This window comes from Glycine soja, chromosome 20, assembly GCF_004193775.1.
Source record: "Glycine soja cultivar W05 chromosome 20, ASM419377v2, whole genome shotgun sequence".
Classification (NCBI taxonomy): domain Eukaryota; kingdom Viridiplantae; phylum Streptophyta; class Magnoliopsida; order Fabales; family Fabaceae; genus Glycine; species Glycine soja.
Genome location: NC_041021.1, coordinates 33,057,933 through 33,077,663, shown reverse-complemented (window position 1 = coordinate 33,077,663; position 19,731 = coordinate 33,057,933). Strand labels below are relative to the sequence as shown.

General features: G+C 33.9%; 1 protein-coding gene and 2 long non-coding RNA genes across 3 annotated transcripts; 2 read left to right on the top strand and 1 right to left on the bottom strand.

Annotated features, from left to right (window-relative positions):
- Positions 1 to 920: 920 nt before the first annotated feature.
- LOC114401684 lies at positions 921 to 3,286 on the top strand. The gene is made up of 3 exons (XR_003664330.1): positions 921 to 1,419; positions 2,201 to 2,293; positions 3,010 to 3,286. It is a non-coding gene; the product is annotated as an uncharacterized LOC114401684 (long non-coding RNA).
- Positions 3,287 to 7,577: 4,291 nt separating this feature from the next.
- Positions 7,578 to 8,129, bottom strand: LOC114401695. Its single transcript, XR_003664333.1, has 3 exons — positions 8,073 to 8,129; positions 7,855 to 7,974; positions 7,578 to 7,657 (listed from the first exon to the last, which is right to left on the bottom strand). It is a non-coding gene; the product is annotated as an uncharacterized LOC114401695 (long non-coding RNA).
- Positions 8,130 to 17,811: 9,682 nt separating this feature from the next.
- Positions 17,812 to 19,371, top strand: LOC114402005. The gene has a single exon (XM_028364561.1). The coding sequence runs from the start codon at positions 17,812 to 17,814 to the stop codon at positions 19,369 to 19,371; it is 1,560 nt and encodes a 519-aa protein (XP_028220362.1).
- Positions 19,372 to 19,731: the final 360 nt, after the last annotated feature.

Here is a 19,731-nt window from a genome sequence, read left to right as displayed (position 1 = left end):
TGTCCGTTCCTCTTCTCCTTCGCATCCATTCCCCTTCTTCTTCTCTCCTTTCCCTTTTCCCTATCTCCACCTTGTTCGTTCCTCTTCTCCTTTGCGTCCATTCCCCTTCTTCTTCTCTCTTCTCCCTTTTCCCTATCTCCACCTTCTCCCCGACACCACCACCACCCCCAACTCCACATTCCTCCTCTGCCTCCATTCTCCTATCCTCTAGTGGAACCGTAAAAAACCCTAACCCTCAAAAAACCCAAACCCCCACCGTTTGGGGTTCTCCATCCCCTCATGGCCCAAACCCCAACTTCTCTCGATGTAGAGCACCCTGCCGTTGCCGACCAGCACGTGGGCTTTTTGACCCGGAGCCTGAGCGGAGAGTCTTGGGCGGAGCGGGCATGGGTCCACTGGGCCAAGCTAGGCCGGCCCAGGTTCATAGTGGCCTTGATGGTTGACAACTCGGAGCTGCCGACAACTTGGAGAGTCTTTGCTCTTTTTTCTTTTGCTGGTTTTCTTAAATATCATTTTTTGGAGAAAAAAAATGAAAATTGATTTTGTATTTTTTTTCTATTTGTGGGTTTGTATATTGGTAAATGCTGTTTCTTTTTAATATTTTTTTGCATGATAGGTGCGAATGTTGATTTTATCGTTGGTTGGTAATGGTGGGGTTGGACTTCTCTTTTGTTTTGTTAAATTTGATGCATGCCGCAAATTTCGGTATACATTCAGCTTATTCTGTGAAAAAAGATTTAACATATTATGGTGCGTGATTCTCTTTGTGTGAGTCATAATGAGAATTTTAACTTTTTGTTCTATGAAATTTAACTCCATCTTATGTGTTTTGTTTTTTGTGTGTCATTTTTAGACCTAAAGGGTTAATTGGTCTTACGTCATAACGGTGTGCCGATATTAGAATATAGGAAAATGGTAAAGAATTTCTCAAATTGCTAGTTAAAAATGAGTTTTTAAGAATCTGAATACTATGAGCTTTGAAACAACCATAGAAGAGCATGTAGTGGATAGATAGATTCTGAGAATTATAGATTTGTTTCCAAAAATTGGAGCATGTTCCTTTCGAAGAGGATTTCCTATTCTGGAAAACATTTATTACGGTAGTTGGTTTTTGTTGATGCTAGTAGTGTCATGTCTGGTAATTGCTAAATTCGAGTTAGCAGAGTTAGTTGATTCAAGATCCATAATGTCACTTTGGCAAAATTTATGAAATATGAACAAAATGCTTTTATTATCTATATTTCTTGTTGATTTTCTGCATCTATAAACAATTCCTTTCTTTCTCCTAAGCAGGGGAAGGTTCCAGTAAGAACAATTCATTTCTGAACAATTTCTTTCTGCATCTATTAACAATTCCTTTCTTTCTTCAAAGTACATGCTGAGGGATATTGGAGAAGAGCAGCTGTCATTAGTTGGCTGGTAAGTCTTCTGAACCTTGTTTAGTCTTCTTCCAACTTTAATGGAATAGCAAATTTCTACCAGTTAACAATAATTAATAAACATAGTGTTTGAGAGTTAATTGAGGTTTATGGCTATGTTTGATTTAGATGATGGAAATAGAAGATAAAATTTTTATTGTAGGGGGTTGTAGGTCCATTTTCACCAACCAAGATGATATAGATATGATTAGCAAGTGTGGTCATGAGCAAACATTTAGTTATTATAATTATAATTAAAACAAAAACTATTAATGGAGTTTATTGTGTTTGATCTATTGGAGACCCTATGTCACCCAAAACATGGCCAAGAAAAAATCCAAAGGGTTGCTGGCTTGCTTCCTTGCTTTGCTCCCTTTGAAAAATGGCAAACAAAGAGGGTGAAAACACAAACATTTGGTCAACATGTTTCATTCTGTGTTCATCTCTCTCTAGCAATGTTTATGCTCTTCTTTGTGGGGGGGCTTACGTTTGAAAAGAGACACTTATGGCTAAAGCTCCCTTTTTATTACTAATAATTATGCTTAGTGTGATACTCTCAACCTTTCTTTATCATTAATTAGTCGCATTCATGCTACAGACCAAAATGATTAAGTTATGGGTCCACATTATTATTCTCTTCCGTTTGCCTCCCCTCTTTAGCGTTGTATTGTTTTCAAGTTTGTCTACCTTATAGCTACAGGGATAATTACACTAGTCTTTAATAAATTTGCATTTATCTATTATCCTGTTAAAACTAAGAGGTTTCATTACCACATCTTCAGGCTTTGCTGCTGGCTCTTGGTGATAGGAAGGGTATTAACCGGTTTGGTAATTTCTCTGCTCCACTTGATGAAGCATTAATACATGTTTCACTGGTAATTTGCATACTGTTTGTAGTAATAATCAATTATTTTTACTGTTAACATGTATGTTGTGGGAAAGTGTGATTTGTGATTTGTTCTTGCTTATAAACATGTTTGAACTTTTTGTAGTAATAATCAATTATTCATACAGGTGCTGGTCATTTTTTAGTTCAATAATAAATAATAAGCAAAATACATTAATATTTTAGATTGTTTGAGAATTTAACTTTATATATCTTGTATAAAAAAATCTTAGAACCTTATTTTGACGATTCATACACATATAAAAAAAATCTTTAAAAAACATTATTATTACGTGACCAAAGTACACCACCCTCCCTCTCTGTTTTGTCTTCACCTTCCTAATTGATGAAATAGTTTTTCAATTCAGACTACTAAAAATTTATGAGGGAAATGGAGTGTCGGTGTCACGACTTGAAAATTATAGCTACGAGTAAAAAAAAAAACAAAAAATGATTCATTAATCTTTTTTGAAACGGGGATGGGACCATACATAGAGTGCCTTTTAATTTCACAACACCTTTCTTCTTCTAGATTTCAAAGACTAGTTGCTCTTGTGGTTGGTGAGGGTTGGGCTGGTCTTGGAAGCAAAAATTAAGAAGAGTGGTGGATAAGAATAAGATAACCTAAATTTCTCACAAGTACTGAACTAATATTTACATGTGTGTGAACCAATAATATGTGTTTTTATTTCATCTTTTTCATAGAGCCAATAATGTTTAGAGAGAATGGCAAATGTGTGGAGTAAAATCACATCATGTGGGTCGATGATTTGCAACCTCTTCAAGTACTCTCTCTTTAAAGCATTTGAGTTTGGTTAGGTACGTAGTAACATCAAATGAAGTGGTACCAGCAAAGGAAAGAAAGAAAGAAGGTAGTCTTTGCCTTGTAAAGAGGAGATGCTCTTGCATTTAATTGTATTACTTTATGAATTTTTACAATCCGGCCTTAAATTTATAACTATTTCTTCAATTCTCAATTTAATTCAACCTTTTAAAAAATATTTAATTTATATGTTCAGTTAATGTAAATTAATATGAATTCATTGTGCTACAATATCATACTAATGAATTGGATGATAGGATGTAGTAATTTTCTATTTGTAGTCATTTACAATATTTATTTGCCACATTTTACGTGGAGTAATGTAACATAATCTATTTCAGTCACACAAATTAATCGCCTAATGAGAGTCATTGAATTAGTTATTTCTGGTTCACATGAATAATTGAGTTGCATGTTTTTTGGTACAATAGTTTTCAATTTTTTGTACATATTTGAGTTGCATTTGAGATCAAATAATATATTAGCATAATTAGTATATGTTAATATATGTTATTTTTAATTATTTATAATTTTTCTGATGGGATATGGACCAGAAAAAATATCAATAATTAAAAATAATATTGAATTCAAGGACGGTGCTTATATTAACAACGTCTTTGAAAGTCAGCATTCAAAGATGGCGCTTACCTCAGCAACGTCTTTGAAAGTGGACATTCAAAGACGGTGTTGACGTAAGCACCGTCTTAGAATGTCAGCTTACTAAGACGATGCTTACGTCAGCAACGTCTTAGAATGCCTACATTCAAAGACGGTGCTGAGGTAAGCACCGTCTTTGAAAGTTGCTTACTTTTTAAGACAGTGCTTTCGGACACATCATTGTAATTTGTAACCTTCGACGACGTTACATTCTAAGACAGCGAAAAACGTCGTTGTATTTCACTTTGGACCGTCGTTGAAGCCCTTTTTTATAGTAGTGTCTAATTCAATTAAATTTATTTCTCAATACACACATCAAATATTCACTTAATACATGTGAAATTACAAAATTATCCCTAATACAAAAACAAGTCTAGGTGCCCTAAAATACAAGAGCGGAAAAATCCTACATTTCTAGGGTACCTTACCTATATTATGGAATCCTAAATAAAATGCCCAAAAATAATGAAATCCTAATCTAATATGTATAAATATAAGTGAGCTCATACTTAGCTCATGAGCTCAAAATCTATCATAAGGCTCATGAGAATCCTAGGGTCTTCTCTTGCATCTCTGGTTCAATCTTCTTGAAGTTTTCTATTTAATACCTTTTAAGGGTAGGATTGCATCAGAATCGTTGGCTTAAAAAGCGTAAGTGTAATATTAATGAATTATATCACTACTACAAAAGTAGCTTTTTAACACGCGAGATTTACATCGATTCTTAAAGAACCGCTTTAGTATAGGATGCGGTGGCATTTTTGTAATTAGGGGGAGAAATTTTGTTTTTAAAGTCGCACATTCTAAGGCGGTTACAAATAACCGCCTTAGAATGTTACCTTAATGCAAGACAACGACGGTCCTCTGATAAGCCTGTCTTTGTTCCTCACGCGCGTGGCCCATACACTAACCCCTCTCTCTACTGAACCTCACTCTCTCTTTCCACAACATAGCTGAACCTCGCTCTCTCCCCTCTCTCTGCTGTGCCCTAACTCTAACCCCTCTCTCTGCTGTGCCCTTCGCTCTCTCTTTCCACAACATAGCTGAACCTCGCTCTCTCCCCTCAAACCCATCTCTCCCTATCTTAAACCCCTAAAAGTTCCTCGAAACCTCGCTCTCTCAAAACCCACCTCAAACCCCTGAAAGTTCCTTGAAACCTTGCTCTCTCGGCAATGCCCATTGTGTGCAGTGGAGCTCGTGCTGTGAGTACGTGAGAGAGCCTGTGCCTGTGACCTGTGTGGCATCTCCCAGAAGTGTAGCTGCTGTGACCCGCCATGGTCTTCGCAGCTTAGGTCATCGTACCGGTAAGTTTACGAATCTCCTTAGGGTCTTTAATTTCTGCTACATATTTCCCCCATTTCCTGCGTTGAACTCCTTTGTACATGCTTGATGGTTTCCTGTTCTAGACCTAGAGAGCTGACACACTAAAATAGCCTAAATACTACGAGGCCTTGACCAAATTTTCAAACCAAATAAATGAGAATCTGTTCCAGAATGTTAAGTGAAATATTGAAAAGAATTTTTATTTCATTGAACCTTAAAAATAAAAATGATGAGTAATGTGGACATGTGGTATCCAAGCTTGTGTATTCAAAAGACATGTGTGTGTGAGTGTGTGATTTGGATTCATTATGGCAAAATCTTAAAATTTTAAAATACAACACAAACATATCAAATGTTTTATTGCATTTGGCATCTCACTTGTACAACCCATCGTTCTGTTTGATGCTTCAAGCATTTTAAACAGTCCTGTACTATAGATCGAGATGGTTTAAATTCATTATCAATCATTATATGCCTAATTTGCTGCTGTTAGATTAGAAACCACCAATATATATACAGCTGGTATCAAGAGCAAAAGAGAAGTGCAGGTGTGTACAGCTCTGTGTTGTGCCCCTAACTGATAAAATTCCACAAAATTGTAGCCTGTAGGTTCAATTTTCAACATAAAGTTGTTTGTCATGTAATTGGTTACTCCTCTGTTTGGAATTTTATAATTAAACTAGGTAACTGTTCATAAGATAATGGCATGTCTGGGAGGACATCATATACAAAACTCGAATATGAAAAATCAAATAGTAGGATTATTTTAAGATGCTGCAACCACTTAAACTTGGTGGTTCTGAGTGCATTGCATCGAATTAGTGAAAAGCAAGCATAAAAGGAAATTATATATGTAGAGTACTTGCAGTTGCAGTTGACTTCAGTTATGGGTGTTCTTTGGTATGAATATTCTTTACCCTAATCCTTTCTTTTCTACAGTGAGGAGGAGTATCGAATCAGAATGATAGATAGAATAGAACAAAACCAGGTGACCCAGTAGCAGTTAAGTCCACTAGTATATCTAAATCAATTTTTGTTTTCCATCGACATCATTGCACGTTTCTCATTCATGGCCATTATACGCCAAAAAGTTGGAACTTTGTCCCGCAATATCACTCAGGGTAGCCCACCATTTTGGTCACATGCTAGTGTGCTACTCGCCAGAATATTTGGAACTTTGTTCTTTAAGGTGAAACTTTGCCGTTCTTACATATAAAAACTGATAATTCAGCATAGTGCTTTGAATACAATATAAGATCAACTATACAGTACTGGTCTTTAATGAGATATCTAAACCTTGGTTTATACTAAAATTAGTGAAGTATTAGAATTTTAAAAAAGTTAAGATCACTTAAGCAATTTCTTTTAGGCCTAAAACAATTTGATAATAATATATTAAATGACCTGTCAGGTCTAGTAAGGAAGCGGCATATTTCATGATTACAAAACTTTTCAACATTAGTAATTTGCCTTATTTACTTTTGAAATGGGATTTTTTGAGTAGGGACTATATGTATCTCTACCCGGAGACACAATTTTATTTGATTGTAATATGATTGTGTAACAAAATTTGGATGCTACTGCTGTATTTGTTATCAATCACAATTGGCATAATCATTCTGTTAGTCTATCCTGTTTGGACGCACGCTGGTTAGGCACACAAATATAGAGTAGCAAATTTGGACTTGGTTGATGTAAGTGAATGAAACAATTAATTTGTTTCCTCTGTCATTCATTTGATAGGAACTGATGTCTAGAGACTAGAATACCCTGCCTATGTGACTTATGCATTGTTGGGAAATACCCAAGTCCCACATCGGATGAAATCCAACATGTATGTCCCAATAGTTTTTTCTTTTGTATAAAATGTTAAGTGAAATATTGAAAAGAATTTTTACTTTCATTGAACCTTAAAAATAAAAATGATGAGTAATGTGGACATGTGGTATCCAAGCTTGTGTATTCAAAAGACATGTGTGTGTGAGTGTGTGATTTGGATTTAATGTATATCGTAGTTTTCACCACATTTTAGAAGTTATCAATCAATATCAGATAGAACCAAAGCATTTAAAAACCCAAAGACAATACCAGACATAGAAATATGTTGATGGTTGTGCGAAAATACAAGGTTAAATTGTAGAAAATTCCACCTTATTCTGATGGCTAAGATTGTGGATTGTTAGACGATATAATTCTGAGTAATTACTGTACTCTTGAAATATTAAGTCATACCAAAACTATAAAAATGAAAGAATAAAGCATATCTGCCAAAAGAAAATACAGATTTTGCATGGGCCACACAATTTTATTATGTGATTTTTTACAAGAATTATATATGGAGCTATTGTTTCAGCATACAGCCTATTCTATCTATGTTTATGGTTTTGCACTTCAGTCAATACAATACTGAACCAAAATACACAGAATGCCAAATGGATTTTTCTTCATAACTAGCATAAATCTGAAAATTGTTGCACACAACATGGCCACTTGCTGCATGGTTTACACCATTGCTCCCTTTGCTTCCTTGTATAGTTGATCAATATGATCCTGCAAAATAATGTTGGCAAAGAGTAATGTTTATTTAAGTCATGCACACTCAAACATCTGATTGGAATTTATAGATCAGCATTTGGTGCTAAACATGGAAGCCAAAACTGATGCACATTTGGTGCAAACTGTGAATCAAACTACTAATTCAAAAGGTCAATAGTTATGAAATTTTGATCAAAGCACAAGAATCAAACCTTGTAGTACTTGAGCAATTGTGGTCTCTTCAATTTGAATGTTGGAGTTATTAAATCTCTTTCTATGTCGAAGGGACTTGGTTCCAGATGAATGGCTTTTAGCAGCTCAAATCCTCTAAGCTGAATATTTCTTTCATGTCAAATGTTTGGTAATACAGGCAAAATATATCATAAAACTAGAAACTGGAAGCATATGATAATGAATTATATATACATACTTGGTGTTTCTGACCAGTGCTGTTGAGCTCATCCAAAATGTGTTTTCTTACAAGGCTAGTAACCTTGATGGTAACAAGTACGTCATTGGCATGACTATAGTTTTCCAACATGGTAGTATACTAGTATGTCTAATGCCTAATGGAATTTCAGTGATATTTGAATTATTCTGAGTCAAGTTCTTAACAAATTATTTTGCTAAATTGTTTGCACGTGTTTCTCCAATAAATGTTTCTCTTGCCAATTTGTAAAGCATCCCGATGTAGGTGGTACCATAACCTTGCATCCAAAATTAAAGAAGCAAAACATAAAAGAGGACATGTTGTACAAAATTCTCAAGGAAGTTACTCTGTCAGCCTGTCTACATTGACTCAAACTCCCCAACTATTCTATAATGTGTCCCTTCCATCTCTTTATCTTTGTTCTCGACAAGCCTCTAAAATGGAGTGTCTATTTTTTTCCTCGACATATCTCGACCTCTTCTCCATCCCTCTCTCACTCTCATTTTTCTATAATAATAACTTTTCTTTATCTACCAATCAAATTCTCTGAGGATTGTGGTTTTGAGGTTGATGAGGTTGTGAAAATTTACTCGTTGCATATCATGACATACATGATAGATGATTTCCTAGTTCTAATTTAATTTGTCCATAATATAGTCATTTGAACTATTTTTTACTAATATATATATATTATCTTTTGGTTTTGATCAGTTCAGATGTTGCACGCCAGTGAAAAATTGTTATAAGAGAGGCAATAGTACCGAGGTTATTGACCAAATCTGGAACATCAAACGCACAAGCATTAGAGAAAATAGACTAACAAGCACAGTTGGCGATAATCTCACAAAGACTAACCAAATATTTAATCTTAGCAGCCTTAGTCATGCCAATACCATTGTCAATGATAGACAATGTGTTGTTGGTCTTGTCAAGAATAATGTGAATGAACAACTCTGGCTGACCTATAAGTACCAGACCTATAAATAAATTCATTTATTTCAAAGGATGAGATGCAGATTCAATGCACTTCATTTATTTTAATTGTTATAAATAAATTCTTTTAAATTTCAAAGAACCAGACCTATAAGTAATCAACATAAAAATAAATACTGTACATGCTTGTATAGTGGGTCCTGGGGACTTCTATTTTTATTTTTTTCCTGATCTGTGGGGGACTTATATATATACTTGATGGGGTACAGCTCATCATGTTGATAAAATTAAAAATATCATGATTTTTTGTGTTTTGCCTCCCTTATTTTTATAAGAAAAAATATATTCCAGGTTCCTATGATTTTACGTTGATAAAAATATATTCTAGGTTCTTATTAATGAAAAACTATGATCAAGTGTTGAAAATGTGACAAATTGAATGTGATTTGTATGGAGTAAACTCTAATTTTTTTCGTTAAAATTGTAAGCGTTTTTTAACTTAAAAAAATAGTATTTTATTCACTACTTTGCAAAATATGATTTAGTTTAGTCTATTTTAGTGTAAAATGACAATAAAAATATACTTTAGTCCCTACCATCTTTGACACTGCAGGCCTAGCTAGTCTCTTCTCCTTCCAATCAACCCCACGACATGGAGCAACTTCCCGCCTCAAACTTCCAAGTTGGTGAACAAATTAGTTTGCATCAAGGAGTGGCAGTTTGTCAACAAGGACATTGGAGTCAAGAAACCAGGTTAGTTAAAAAATTACTTTCTTTTACTCAAATTAAGGTTGCCTTAGTGTTCAACAGACGTTGTGCGTTCGACATAACTTAACCTTGTTTTGTTGTTGTTGTTTGGTAATGGTGGTTGCAAGGAACATATTCGAACAACAGCTGATACATACTTCACTGGGCTGCAAACGGGTCAGTGTGTATTTGTTGATTTTATCTGCTTGATGGATGCTCATATATAGTTGTTACTTAGGGTGATGTTGTTTAAGTAAATTTAGTTGAATGGATTGAAGATTATTTATGTTCATGTTAACAATTTTATATTTTGTGTGTTTAGGGAAATTTGTGTTTGCCTGCATTTATGTGTTTACAATGTATATGTAATTTTATTTTTAGGTGTAGTAGATATAATACTGTAGGTTTTGGGAACAACAAAGAATCTAAGTAAAAGACTTAAGTTAGGGATTATTAGACAAACATAGGTAGTATAAATACAAGCATAGTACAAAAATCCACAAACCTGATCCCACAAATTTGTAATTACTAGAATGATGAGTTTCCCAGTTAAATAACAACAACAAAACCAAAAATATAAATTAAAAAACTATGGAAGAAAATTTGGACCAAATATTGAGAGTTCTAACTTCCAAATCTCCAATCGGACACCAAATATGTAACTTATCTCGCATTATTATATGAGTTTAATGTTTATCTATTAATTTTATATTATCATTCTAATTATATATTATTATTTAAAACATTTTTAAATATTTATTTTAAAAATTAAAAAGTTATTATATATAATAAATCGCTACCAAGGTATCATTCATTATATATGGGGATGTGGCACTTTCATATATTCAATTTTTACAAACAAAAAGAAACATATAATTAAAATTGTTACAAAATTTAATAGTCAAGATCTCCCATTGAAGACCTTGAGCTTAAACACTCTTTCTAATAGTAGTATTTTACATAAAAATAATAATAAATAATGATATTCATACTACAATTCTTACCACAAATTATACCATAAGTACCACATCGGCAAAATATTTAAATCTTAATGTGAAAAAAAAACAAATCTCATCCCTTAACAGGTCAGAATTTACTTTTTAAATCTAAAAAAACAGGTTAGAAAACAAATCAAATTTTAATGGAAAAAATAAATAAGATAAAAATGGAATGAGTTTTGTTTGTTTTAATCATATTTGTTATTTTTTCGTTAAGATTTGATTTTTTTATTTTATTTTTGTTGACTAGGGATGAGATTTGTTTTTTTTTCATTAAAATTTAAATATTTTGCTGACATGACAATTGTATAATTTGTTGTAAAAGTTGTAATATGAATATCATTATTAAAAATAATCAAAGAAGAGAGAATCTTCATAAACATGATCGGTCAAGAAAATTAATTATCCATAAAATTAATAAATATTTTGTAAATAACATGTAACGAAAAAGAACTTGATTATCAATACCACGTTGGTGGATTTCATCATAGGCACTTTTCATGATAAATTGAGCTTGGCTACCCACTACACTTTGAATAATATCGATGATATTCTCAGGTAACAAATGTTATATCGACAAATATTTCATCATAGGCACTTTTTATGTAAAATACTACTATTAGAGAGAGTGTTTAAGCTCAAGGTTATGTAAAATATCATTATTTTTTCACATTAAAATACTACTGTTTTGCCGAGCTGGTTATTGAAGACCAAGCTGTATCTGTGATTCCAAATAGTCAAGGACAATGCTATCCATAAGACCTCCCATTGTTTTTGCTTTTGACAAGTGGATAGTGATTACACATTTTTCTATATTTGTAAAAAATAAAAAAGAATGCATGTGTCAATGACATAATGACAGACAACAGAGAAAGTTACGGTACTTTTATTAGTCAGCAGCACACAAGAAAGAGCGAACAGATCATCGGAAACAGGACATTTCAAAATTTTAACTCTTGATACGTAAGGAATGCTTGCTTTGTGATTGTGTGATACCATAACACATTCTAGTCTAAATCCCTGGACATAATCTTCTAAGAATAGTAATGATAGTAATATAATTATAATACATGAGTGACCTAAATAGCTAGCTTAAGGTAGATGGGACTCGAGAAAGGCAAAAATGTATAATAGCAGAAACAAGGGACCAAAATTGCCAGTGCCAAAATTCGCAATAATAGTATCTTCACCATATCTGGCCTTCCTAAACAGTGAATCAGAGGGAAGAATGAGTAGTGTGTAGTTTTCTTCCTTTTTGTTTTAGTGAATTTTTAACACAAAAAGTGAGACACCTGTGAAAAAAGTGAAAAGGAAATCAAACAAACTCACCTAGTGACTCTAATAAAAATTCATAACTTCTTTTCTTAACTTTGATGATCACCTTGAGCAAAAACTTCTCATTTGAGAGCCCCCTCAACAGTTCTCATTGAGCTTGAGCAAAAACTCACCTATGCTATTTTTTCCTTGTTTCTTAACATCGAGAAATGCCATATTTGTCTAAGTTAGATAGGGCATAACCCATGTACCACACACGCCTTCATTTTCGTTTTTGGTCGGGTGAGGGGTGATTTTTTTTTATTTTATTTATAAAACTTATAATATTACAGATATTATTGTCTAATCAAAATAAATAAAATTAAATGTTGGTTTTGGTTAAAAAAATACCTCCATCCATAACGAGAATTTGGATTTTTGAAATGCAATTAGATGCAACCGAAAACAGTAGTTGGAGTGCAGGAAGCTTTTAGTCACCTAATGATACTAAATCTAAGGTCCTATTTCATTGTCTTTAATTTTTTTTTAAAGAATATTCGGTAAAATAGTAACGAAGACTTGTTAATTTATAATTAAATATAAACTTGTTTGATAAATATCAATTTGGAAAACAAATTGAAATTAAAAAATATTTTTAAAAAGAAACCACTAAAACAAAACAAAAAATTCAATTGATTTTTTTTAAAAAAAGTTATGAATCAAGATCAAAGAGTTTGTTTGATTTTTAAAATAATAACGTAGAGTCTGTTAGACTAAAACTCACATAGTGACTCTAATAAAAAATCCAAGGCTTTCCCTTTGTCCCATTTAATAGTGGGACGAATCTCTAGCACTTGTGCAAAACAAACGGCAATGAAAGTGAGACACCTCTCACTTCTTTTCTTACTTCTTTCAAACTAAATCAAACGCCCACTTAAAAAATAGATAAAAAGAAAAAGAAAACAGAACCATGGCCCACCTTTCTTCCTTGGGTAAGTCGAAGCTTCGGGTACTCCTTTAAAACTGATTTCACTTGGCATGCCAGTACACTCCATTTCTATGTATAGTGTGCATTTTGTTTAGACTTTTTCATGAACAGAGAAATAAGTAGTCCATATAATAAAAAAAGTTGGACAGGAACCAAAAACACAGCAAATAGTTACAAACGAATGTCTAAACTGTAAAACATGAATGATTTCATAGCTTATAGTTTGTACCTTTTCATCAACGCAACGAAAATGGACTGAAAGACAGAACTTGTTGTTCTCAACCAGAGCTCCAGGAGTTGATTTTGTCTTTTCAACTAATTGTTGATACACCTAAAAAAGTTGTACCCAAAATAAATTACTTTTAACATTCTAGAAACAAAATCCATTTGGCTGGTTTTGGAACCTTACAAAATTACAGTATTCAAATTTGTCCAACAATTTTATTTCTGGGGTGTTGCCAAACTTATCATCAAAACTATATGATCTTCCTCAGTTTGATTTGAGTTCTAATAAGTTGTATGGTCCACTACCAGCATTTCCTCCCAATACAAATTTGTTGATTCTCTCTAGAAATAAGCTTTCTGAGCCAGTATCTTCATTGTGTAGCACATTGAGTAAAACTATACGATGCAAAATGGAACTGCCACTGTGAAAAGGAGCACACATCACAGCACATGATATTCTTGAGCGAAAGCCAAGTAAAAAAAATGATGTCTTGTATGCAGCTCTGCATGTCTACTTGTCCATCCCCGAATACACATCTATTATGTATCCTCCATAAATTCCCTCTGTTAGATGAAGAGACTCCCTGGAATTGCTAAAAATGTGCATCTCCTGCCCCTGGAAAATCCATATTTCGTGACTTTTCTGACATGAAAACAAAATGTGATCCATTGAGTTTGCTTTTAACAATGTTCAATACATCAATCAGTCATTATCATATATAATACACAAAAATATTCCAACCATTAACTTAAAAACAGTAATCAAAGTCAAACTACCCGTACGTGTTTTTACATCTACCTCTAATCAATTTTTTTTACCTGATTGATGTATTAAATTATAGTTTAAAATTAACAGTACACATAACTTTGTGTGACCTATGCTATTGCCTATACCAGAACAGCACCCAAAAAAGCAAGCTAAGAAAAAGCCCAATCAGCTTTATTTCCAAAGCCATGATCAAATTAGGCTTCCTCTTTTCTTTTCTTGTTTAGGCTTTTGTTAATAGAACTGATTAGACACCTATGAACAGGTTATTAACCAATTAGACACCTATATATGAACAGGTTATTAACCAATCGAACAAAGTTGTCGTCTCTCCGTAAGAGGTTACCTGTTCCACCTTGCTCTCACTACATACACTGCGACCATTGTTCTCAATAATAACAACCCTTGAAACTGTCAACACCACAATAACATGAGAAGAAAAAAGAAGTGTTCCAATCGGCCAAGAGCTAAGTATTGATTTCTTGAAATAGTAACATTTATTTATGAAGATAATATTTTACAATAAATATTTTATAAGCATTAATCAGAAATAAAATTTCTAATTACATGATAAAAAAACAATATAATTGATAAAAAAAATATTACATCAGTGACATGATATTGTGCTGATAAGTGGACAGCTAGTAGGATTTTCAGGCCCTATCCCATCTCTGAATCATGCAGCTTTATATTATATGATATCACTTCATGAGATGCTCCAAAACTTTCACAAACTAAGCCAATTCAATTTATGTGCATAGTACAATTATGGAGCATCATCTAACGATTTTTAGTGAGTAGGGTAGCTGCACGCCCTAAGGTACTAACTTACCTCTGGTTTCCGCACATGATAGAGGGACGGCTACAAATTTAGATCATTTGCATTTTTCTTTTTTATATTATGATTGACATATGGAATTGAATTTTGATTGAAATTGTACACTATGATGATATGTGTAATATGGGTTAAGACAAAGATCAAGTTGAGATTATAAACTTAAGCTTAATCCAGATTAACATTCGTCAACGAAATTAGTTGTGGTTGTTGTGTCCTACAACGATTGATGGTGATTCGAAACTAGATTCATAGCCAATGGTTTGTGTATGAGGCCAAAAAATAAGACTATTGATGGTTTGTATTAGGGGTATCTCTTGCAATCATGGTTGAAGGGATGCGTGAGATTGAACTTCCCCTTTCATTTGAAACAGGAGAAAACTTTGTTTTGTAACGCCAAAAATCACTTCATATAAAGTACAAGTCACGTTGTTGTCACTTTGATGCAACTTTTGAGGGAAAAAAACAAAATAAATTATACGTACGAGAGATTATAACTTTTTAATTATCTAATTATTGTATCTTATCAATCTTGCAAATGTTGAAAGCATTTCAAACGACTTAAATTGCCCCAGCTGCCATCAACCTTATCTAGGTGCATTGGTGTAAAGGGTTATTGAAATTGACAATAATAATGTAAGAAGTTGAATGAAGTATATTTTGTATACTTTGGCTTCTTACTTTGATAAGATATTTTGGCCTGTATGACTTAAGATCAAATTGACAATACTAGTTCGGATATTGGAGATATTGCTTGTTTATAATAATGCAAGTGTTATATAAAATAAAAAAATACACCACTAATTAAAAATATCATGGATAATTTTATTGCAATGTTGGGCATTGGAATGTGAAATACTACTAAAATCATGACATGACCAATAAGAGATGGATGCAGAAAAGTACAATTGAGGTACTGCTGCATGCTTTGAATTTGGCAACTAAAAACTTTCTTAGTATTCATTCATTCATATGAAACGATTACTTCGAGTGTTCTGTTGGGGTTTGTGTTAGGAATTGTTCCCTTGAAATAGTATGTTATGTTTTAGAGATGCCAAGCACTAGTGCTAGCATGTGGCACTTTTCTTTTTTTGGGGTCAGGGATTTGACCCTATGGGATTCGATCCTAGTAACTATATTAACTACATAGGTCCTAAAAAATTAAAATGGACCCGATCCCATTTGATATTTTTTTTATAACTCCTCACTATTTAATTTGAACATGTGAAGTTATGACTTATGAGTGAACCAAGGACTGACAGCTTCGGAAAAGAAGCGAAGAAGAGTAGCCCCCATCTCCTACTACTATCTAAAAAATTCATTATATTGGTTGAAGTGTGCGTATAATTGTTGGATACCCAACTAGAACCAATTAGACACCTATGAGCAAGGCATAAAAAAAATGGAAAATATAGGCTTAATAAAAAATTATTAGGTAATTTAAGATTATTATTAGTCTCTGCCAATAGAACCAATTAGACACCTATGAACAGGTTATTAACCAGTTGTGATTCCTCTTTTCTTTTCTTGTTTAGGCTTCTGTTACTTGCATGTACATTACAATGCCTGTGCTCTGATGTGAAGAAAGGTGCCATAGTATATGAATAATCATATTATAATGAACCATTTTTTTTACATAGTGTTCTTGTTCTCTTTTTTTAGGTGAAAATGATCTTGTTCTTATCATTTAGTTAAGATATTATTAATTTAATTTTACAGTTAAGATGTTAGTATTTGAATTGGTATTACACTTATGTATAAAGCATACAATTTGGCACACCTTGTGAAGTTTTTACCATCTCATTCAGTTTTACCATTTGTTCCATCCCACTCTTGCCTTAAGTATTACCAACAATTGTACTCTCTTTAGCTCCAGCAAATCCATGCCCAAAAATCATTTCAAGTAAAACCTAAAACAGTAGAAATTACCTGTTATAGCGTTCAAAGACAAGGACAATTAAAGGGCTGGGATGGAAAGCAAAACTCTCCCACTCCAAACAGTTGATCTCTTCCACACACTTTTTTAAAGCCTGCTGATTTTTGTTTGGTTACTATTGTTCTTTCTTATGTACATTGACTATGTCTATGATAACTAACAAGAAATGACAAAGACATGGTAAATATACAGCATAATTAGCTAACACAAACAAGCCAATATCAAGTCATGTTATTTGCAGTTTCATCTTACAAATCTCCTGCCGTAAAAGTATGCACCTCTGTATATGGTTCAACACTTGTATTATCATAAAATTTGTTTGTCAATTGAGTTAGCAATGTATGATTTTATTTAAATTTTCATCAACTGCTGATAAATGATGTATAATTTGTTGTGCTTCACAGCTGTCTACACATTGTTGTGGTTTCCGTGGCTACAATTTACGAGTTTTGTATTGGACAATTCAGACTTTGTTGGTTAACCCACGACAAAATTGATAGTATTTGAAGCTTCCATTACCGCAGCCATCTATCTAGGTATGTAAGTTAATAGGAATTTTATTTGGATTGTAAGTTTGTTGTTCCATAAATTACTATTATTGTTCATAAAAAATATGTGCATTATGAGTGAACCCTAGTTTCCCGTTTGAGATTCCATACCATGATTAATACGGATAGTTTGGATTAGTTGTGGTATGGATTCTTGAATTGTCCATTCGGACAGTTTGGGAACTCTCTCTTTTTACTTCATTCATAGTTATAGGTTAAGTATGTTGTGGTATATTTGATTTGATTTTGGTTTATTGCGTATTGCTTTGTTCTCCGAGTGCATACTTGATTGTGGTCAATTTAGGTGACCGCTTTCATTTTGTGTATTTGGAGACCAATGTGAAATGCTGCCAAAATTTCATCAAATTTAGCATAACATACTTAACTTGTACATATGAATGAAGCAAAAAAAGTTTGTTCCTGAATGGGATAGGACCCGACCTTCATATAAAAAAAGTGAGACTGTCATGCATATGCCATAACAGACGCCCTCTTGTAGTACAAGAAACATGAATAGAAGTTGGATTCAAGCACCCCGTATAAGCGATGAGTATGAAAAAGGGGTTGAAGATTTCTTGAAGTTTGCACAACAACATGCACCAGCTGTGGGTGGAAAGTATTTCTGCCAGTGCGTAAACTGTGTGAATGGAAGGCGTCAGGCATTAGTTGTCATTAGATCACATCTAATTTGTGATGGCTTCATTCAGAGTTATACAAATTGGATATGGCACGGTGAATTGCCAGATGTCTCATTACCTGCCGACAATGAGGCGGTACCGTTAGAAACCGGAGATCGAATGGAAGACATGATACCTGATCTTGGGCAAGAGGGATTTTTGGAAGCTCATGCACCCTATTATGAAGATTTGGAAACAGATTCCAAGTTATCATTGTACTTGGGGTGCACAACCTTCACTCGATTATCTACAGTGCTAGCTTTGATTAACTTGAAGGCTAGATTTGGGTGGAGTGACAAAAGTCTGACTGAGTTGCTTGTCTTATTGAAGAATATGCTTCCCAATGATAACAAGTTACCAAATAGTCACTACGAGGCTAAGAAGATATTATGTCCTGTGGGTCTGGAGTACAAGAAGATTTATGCTTGCCGTAATGATTGTGTGTTGTACAGAAAAGAGTTTGCCGAATTGCGGAATTGCCCAACATGTGGGGTATCACGATACAAACAAAATGACGGGGAATACACTGATGATGTAGCCACATCCAACCCTCGTCCAGCAAAGGTTTGTTGGTACCTTTCAATTATACCAAGGTTTAAGCGATTGTTTGCTACTACTCACGATGCTTCTAACCTTAAATGGCATGTAGTTGACAGAATAAATGATGGGTTTCTCCGACATCCAGCTGATTCTCCACAGTGGAAGACAATTGATCACTTGTATCCTGAATTTGGAGCCGAACCAAGAAACCTTCGACTTGGTCTTGCTTCGGATGGCATGAATCCATTTGGTAACTTGTCCACTAATCACAGTTCATGGCCTGTGTTGCTAATGATTTACAACCTTCCTCCTTCATTATGCATGAAGCGCAAATACATTATGTTGTCTATGATGATATCGGGTCCAAGACATCCAGGAAACGATATTGATGTGTACCTTACTCCTTTGATTGAAGACATGTGCAAGTTGTGGGTAGACGGGGTTGATGTGTATGATGCAAATCAGGGTGAGACTTTTAGGTTGCATGCAATGATATTTTGCACCATCAATGACTTTCCAGCTTATGGGAATTTGAGTGGATATAGTGTGAAAGGTCACCAGGCTTGTCCTATTTGTGAGCAAAACACAAGTTTCATCCAACTTAAAAATGGGAAGAAGACAGTTTATACACGGCATCGTAGGTTTTTAAAACATTATCACCCCTATCAACGATTGAAGAAAGCATTTAATGGTAGCCAAGAGACTGAAGAACCCCCAGAACCGTTAGCTCCCCATGAAGTGTATGATCGGGTGAAAGACATCGTAATTGTTTTTGGTAAGACACAGCGGAAGGATCATGCTAACAAGAACATTTGGAAGAAAAGGTCAGTGTTCTTTGATCTTCCTTATTAGACCAATCTACATGTTCGACATTGTCTCGACGTTATGCATATGGAGAAGAATGTTTGTGATAGTTTACTTGGCACCCTTCTTAACATCAAAGGAAAGACAAAGGATGGTCTGAAATGTCGACAGGATTTGGTCAATATGGGTATACGAGAACAGTTACATCCGCAATCACAAGGTCAGCGAACTTATTTGCCCCCAGCATGTTACACAATGTCAACTAAGGAGAAAAAACAATTTTGTCATTGTCTTAAAAATGTGAAAGTCCCACAAGGATACTCTTCCAATATCAAGAGTCTTGTGTTAGTTAATGATTTGAAGTTGGTTGGCTTGAAATCTCATGATTGTCACATGTTAATGCAACAA

Coding starts and splice junctions, on each gene's coding strand:
- LOC114402005 (XM_028364561.1), top strand. CDS start 17,812: ATGAATAGAAGTTGGATTCAAGCACCCCGTATAAGCGATGAGTATGAA.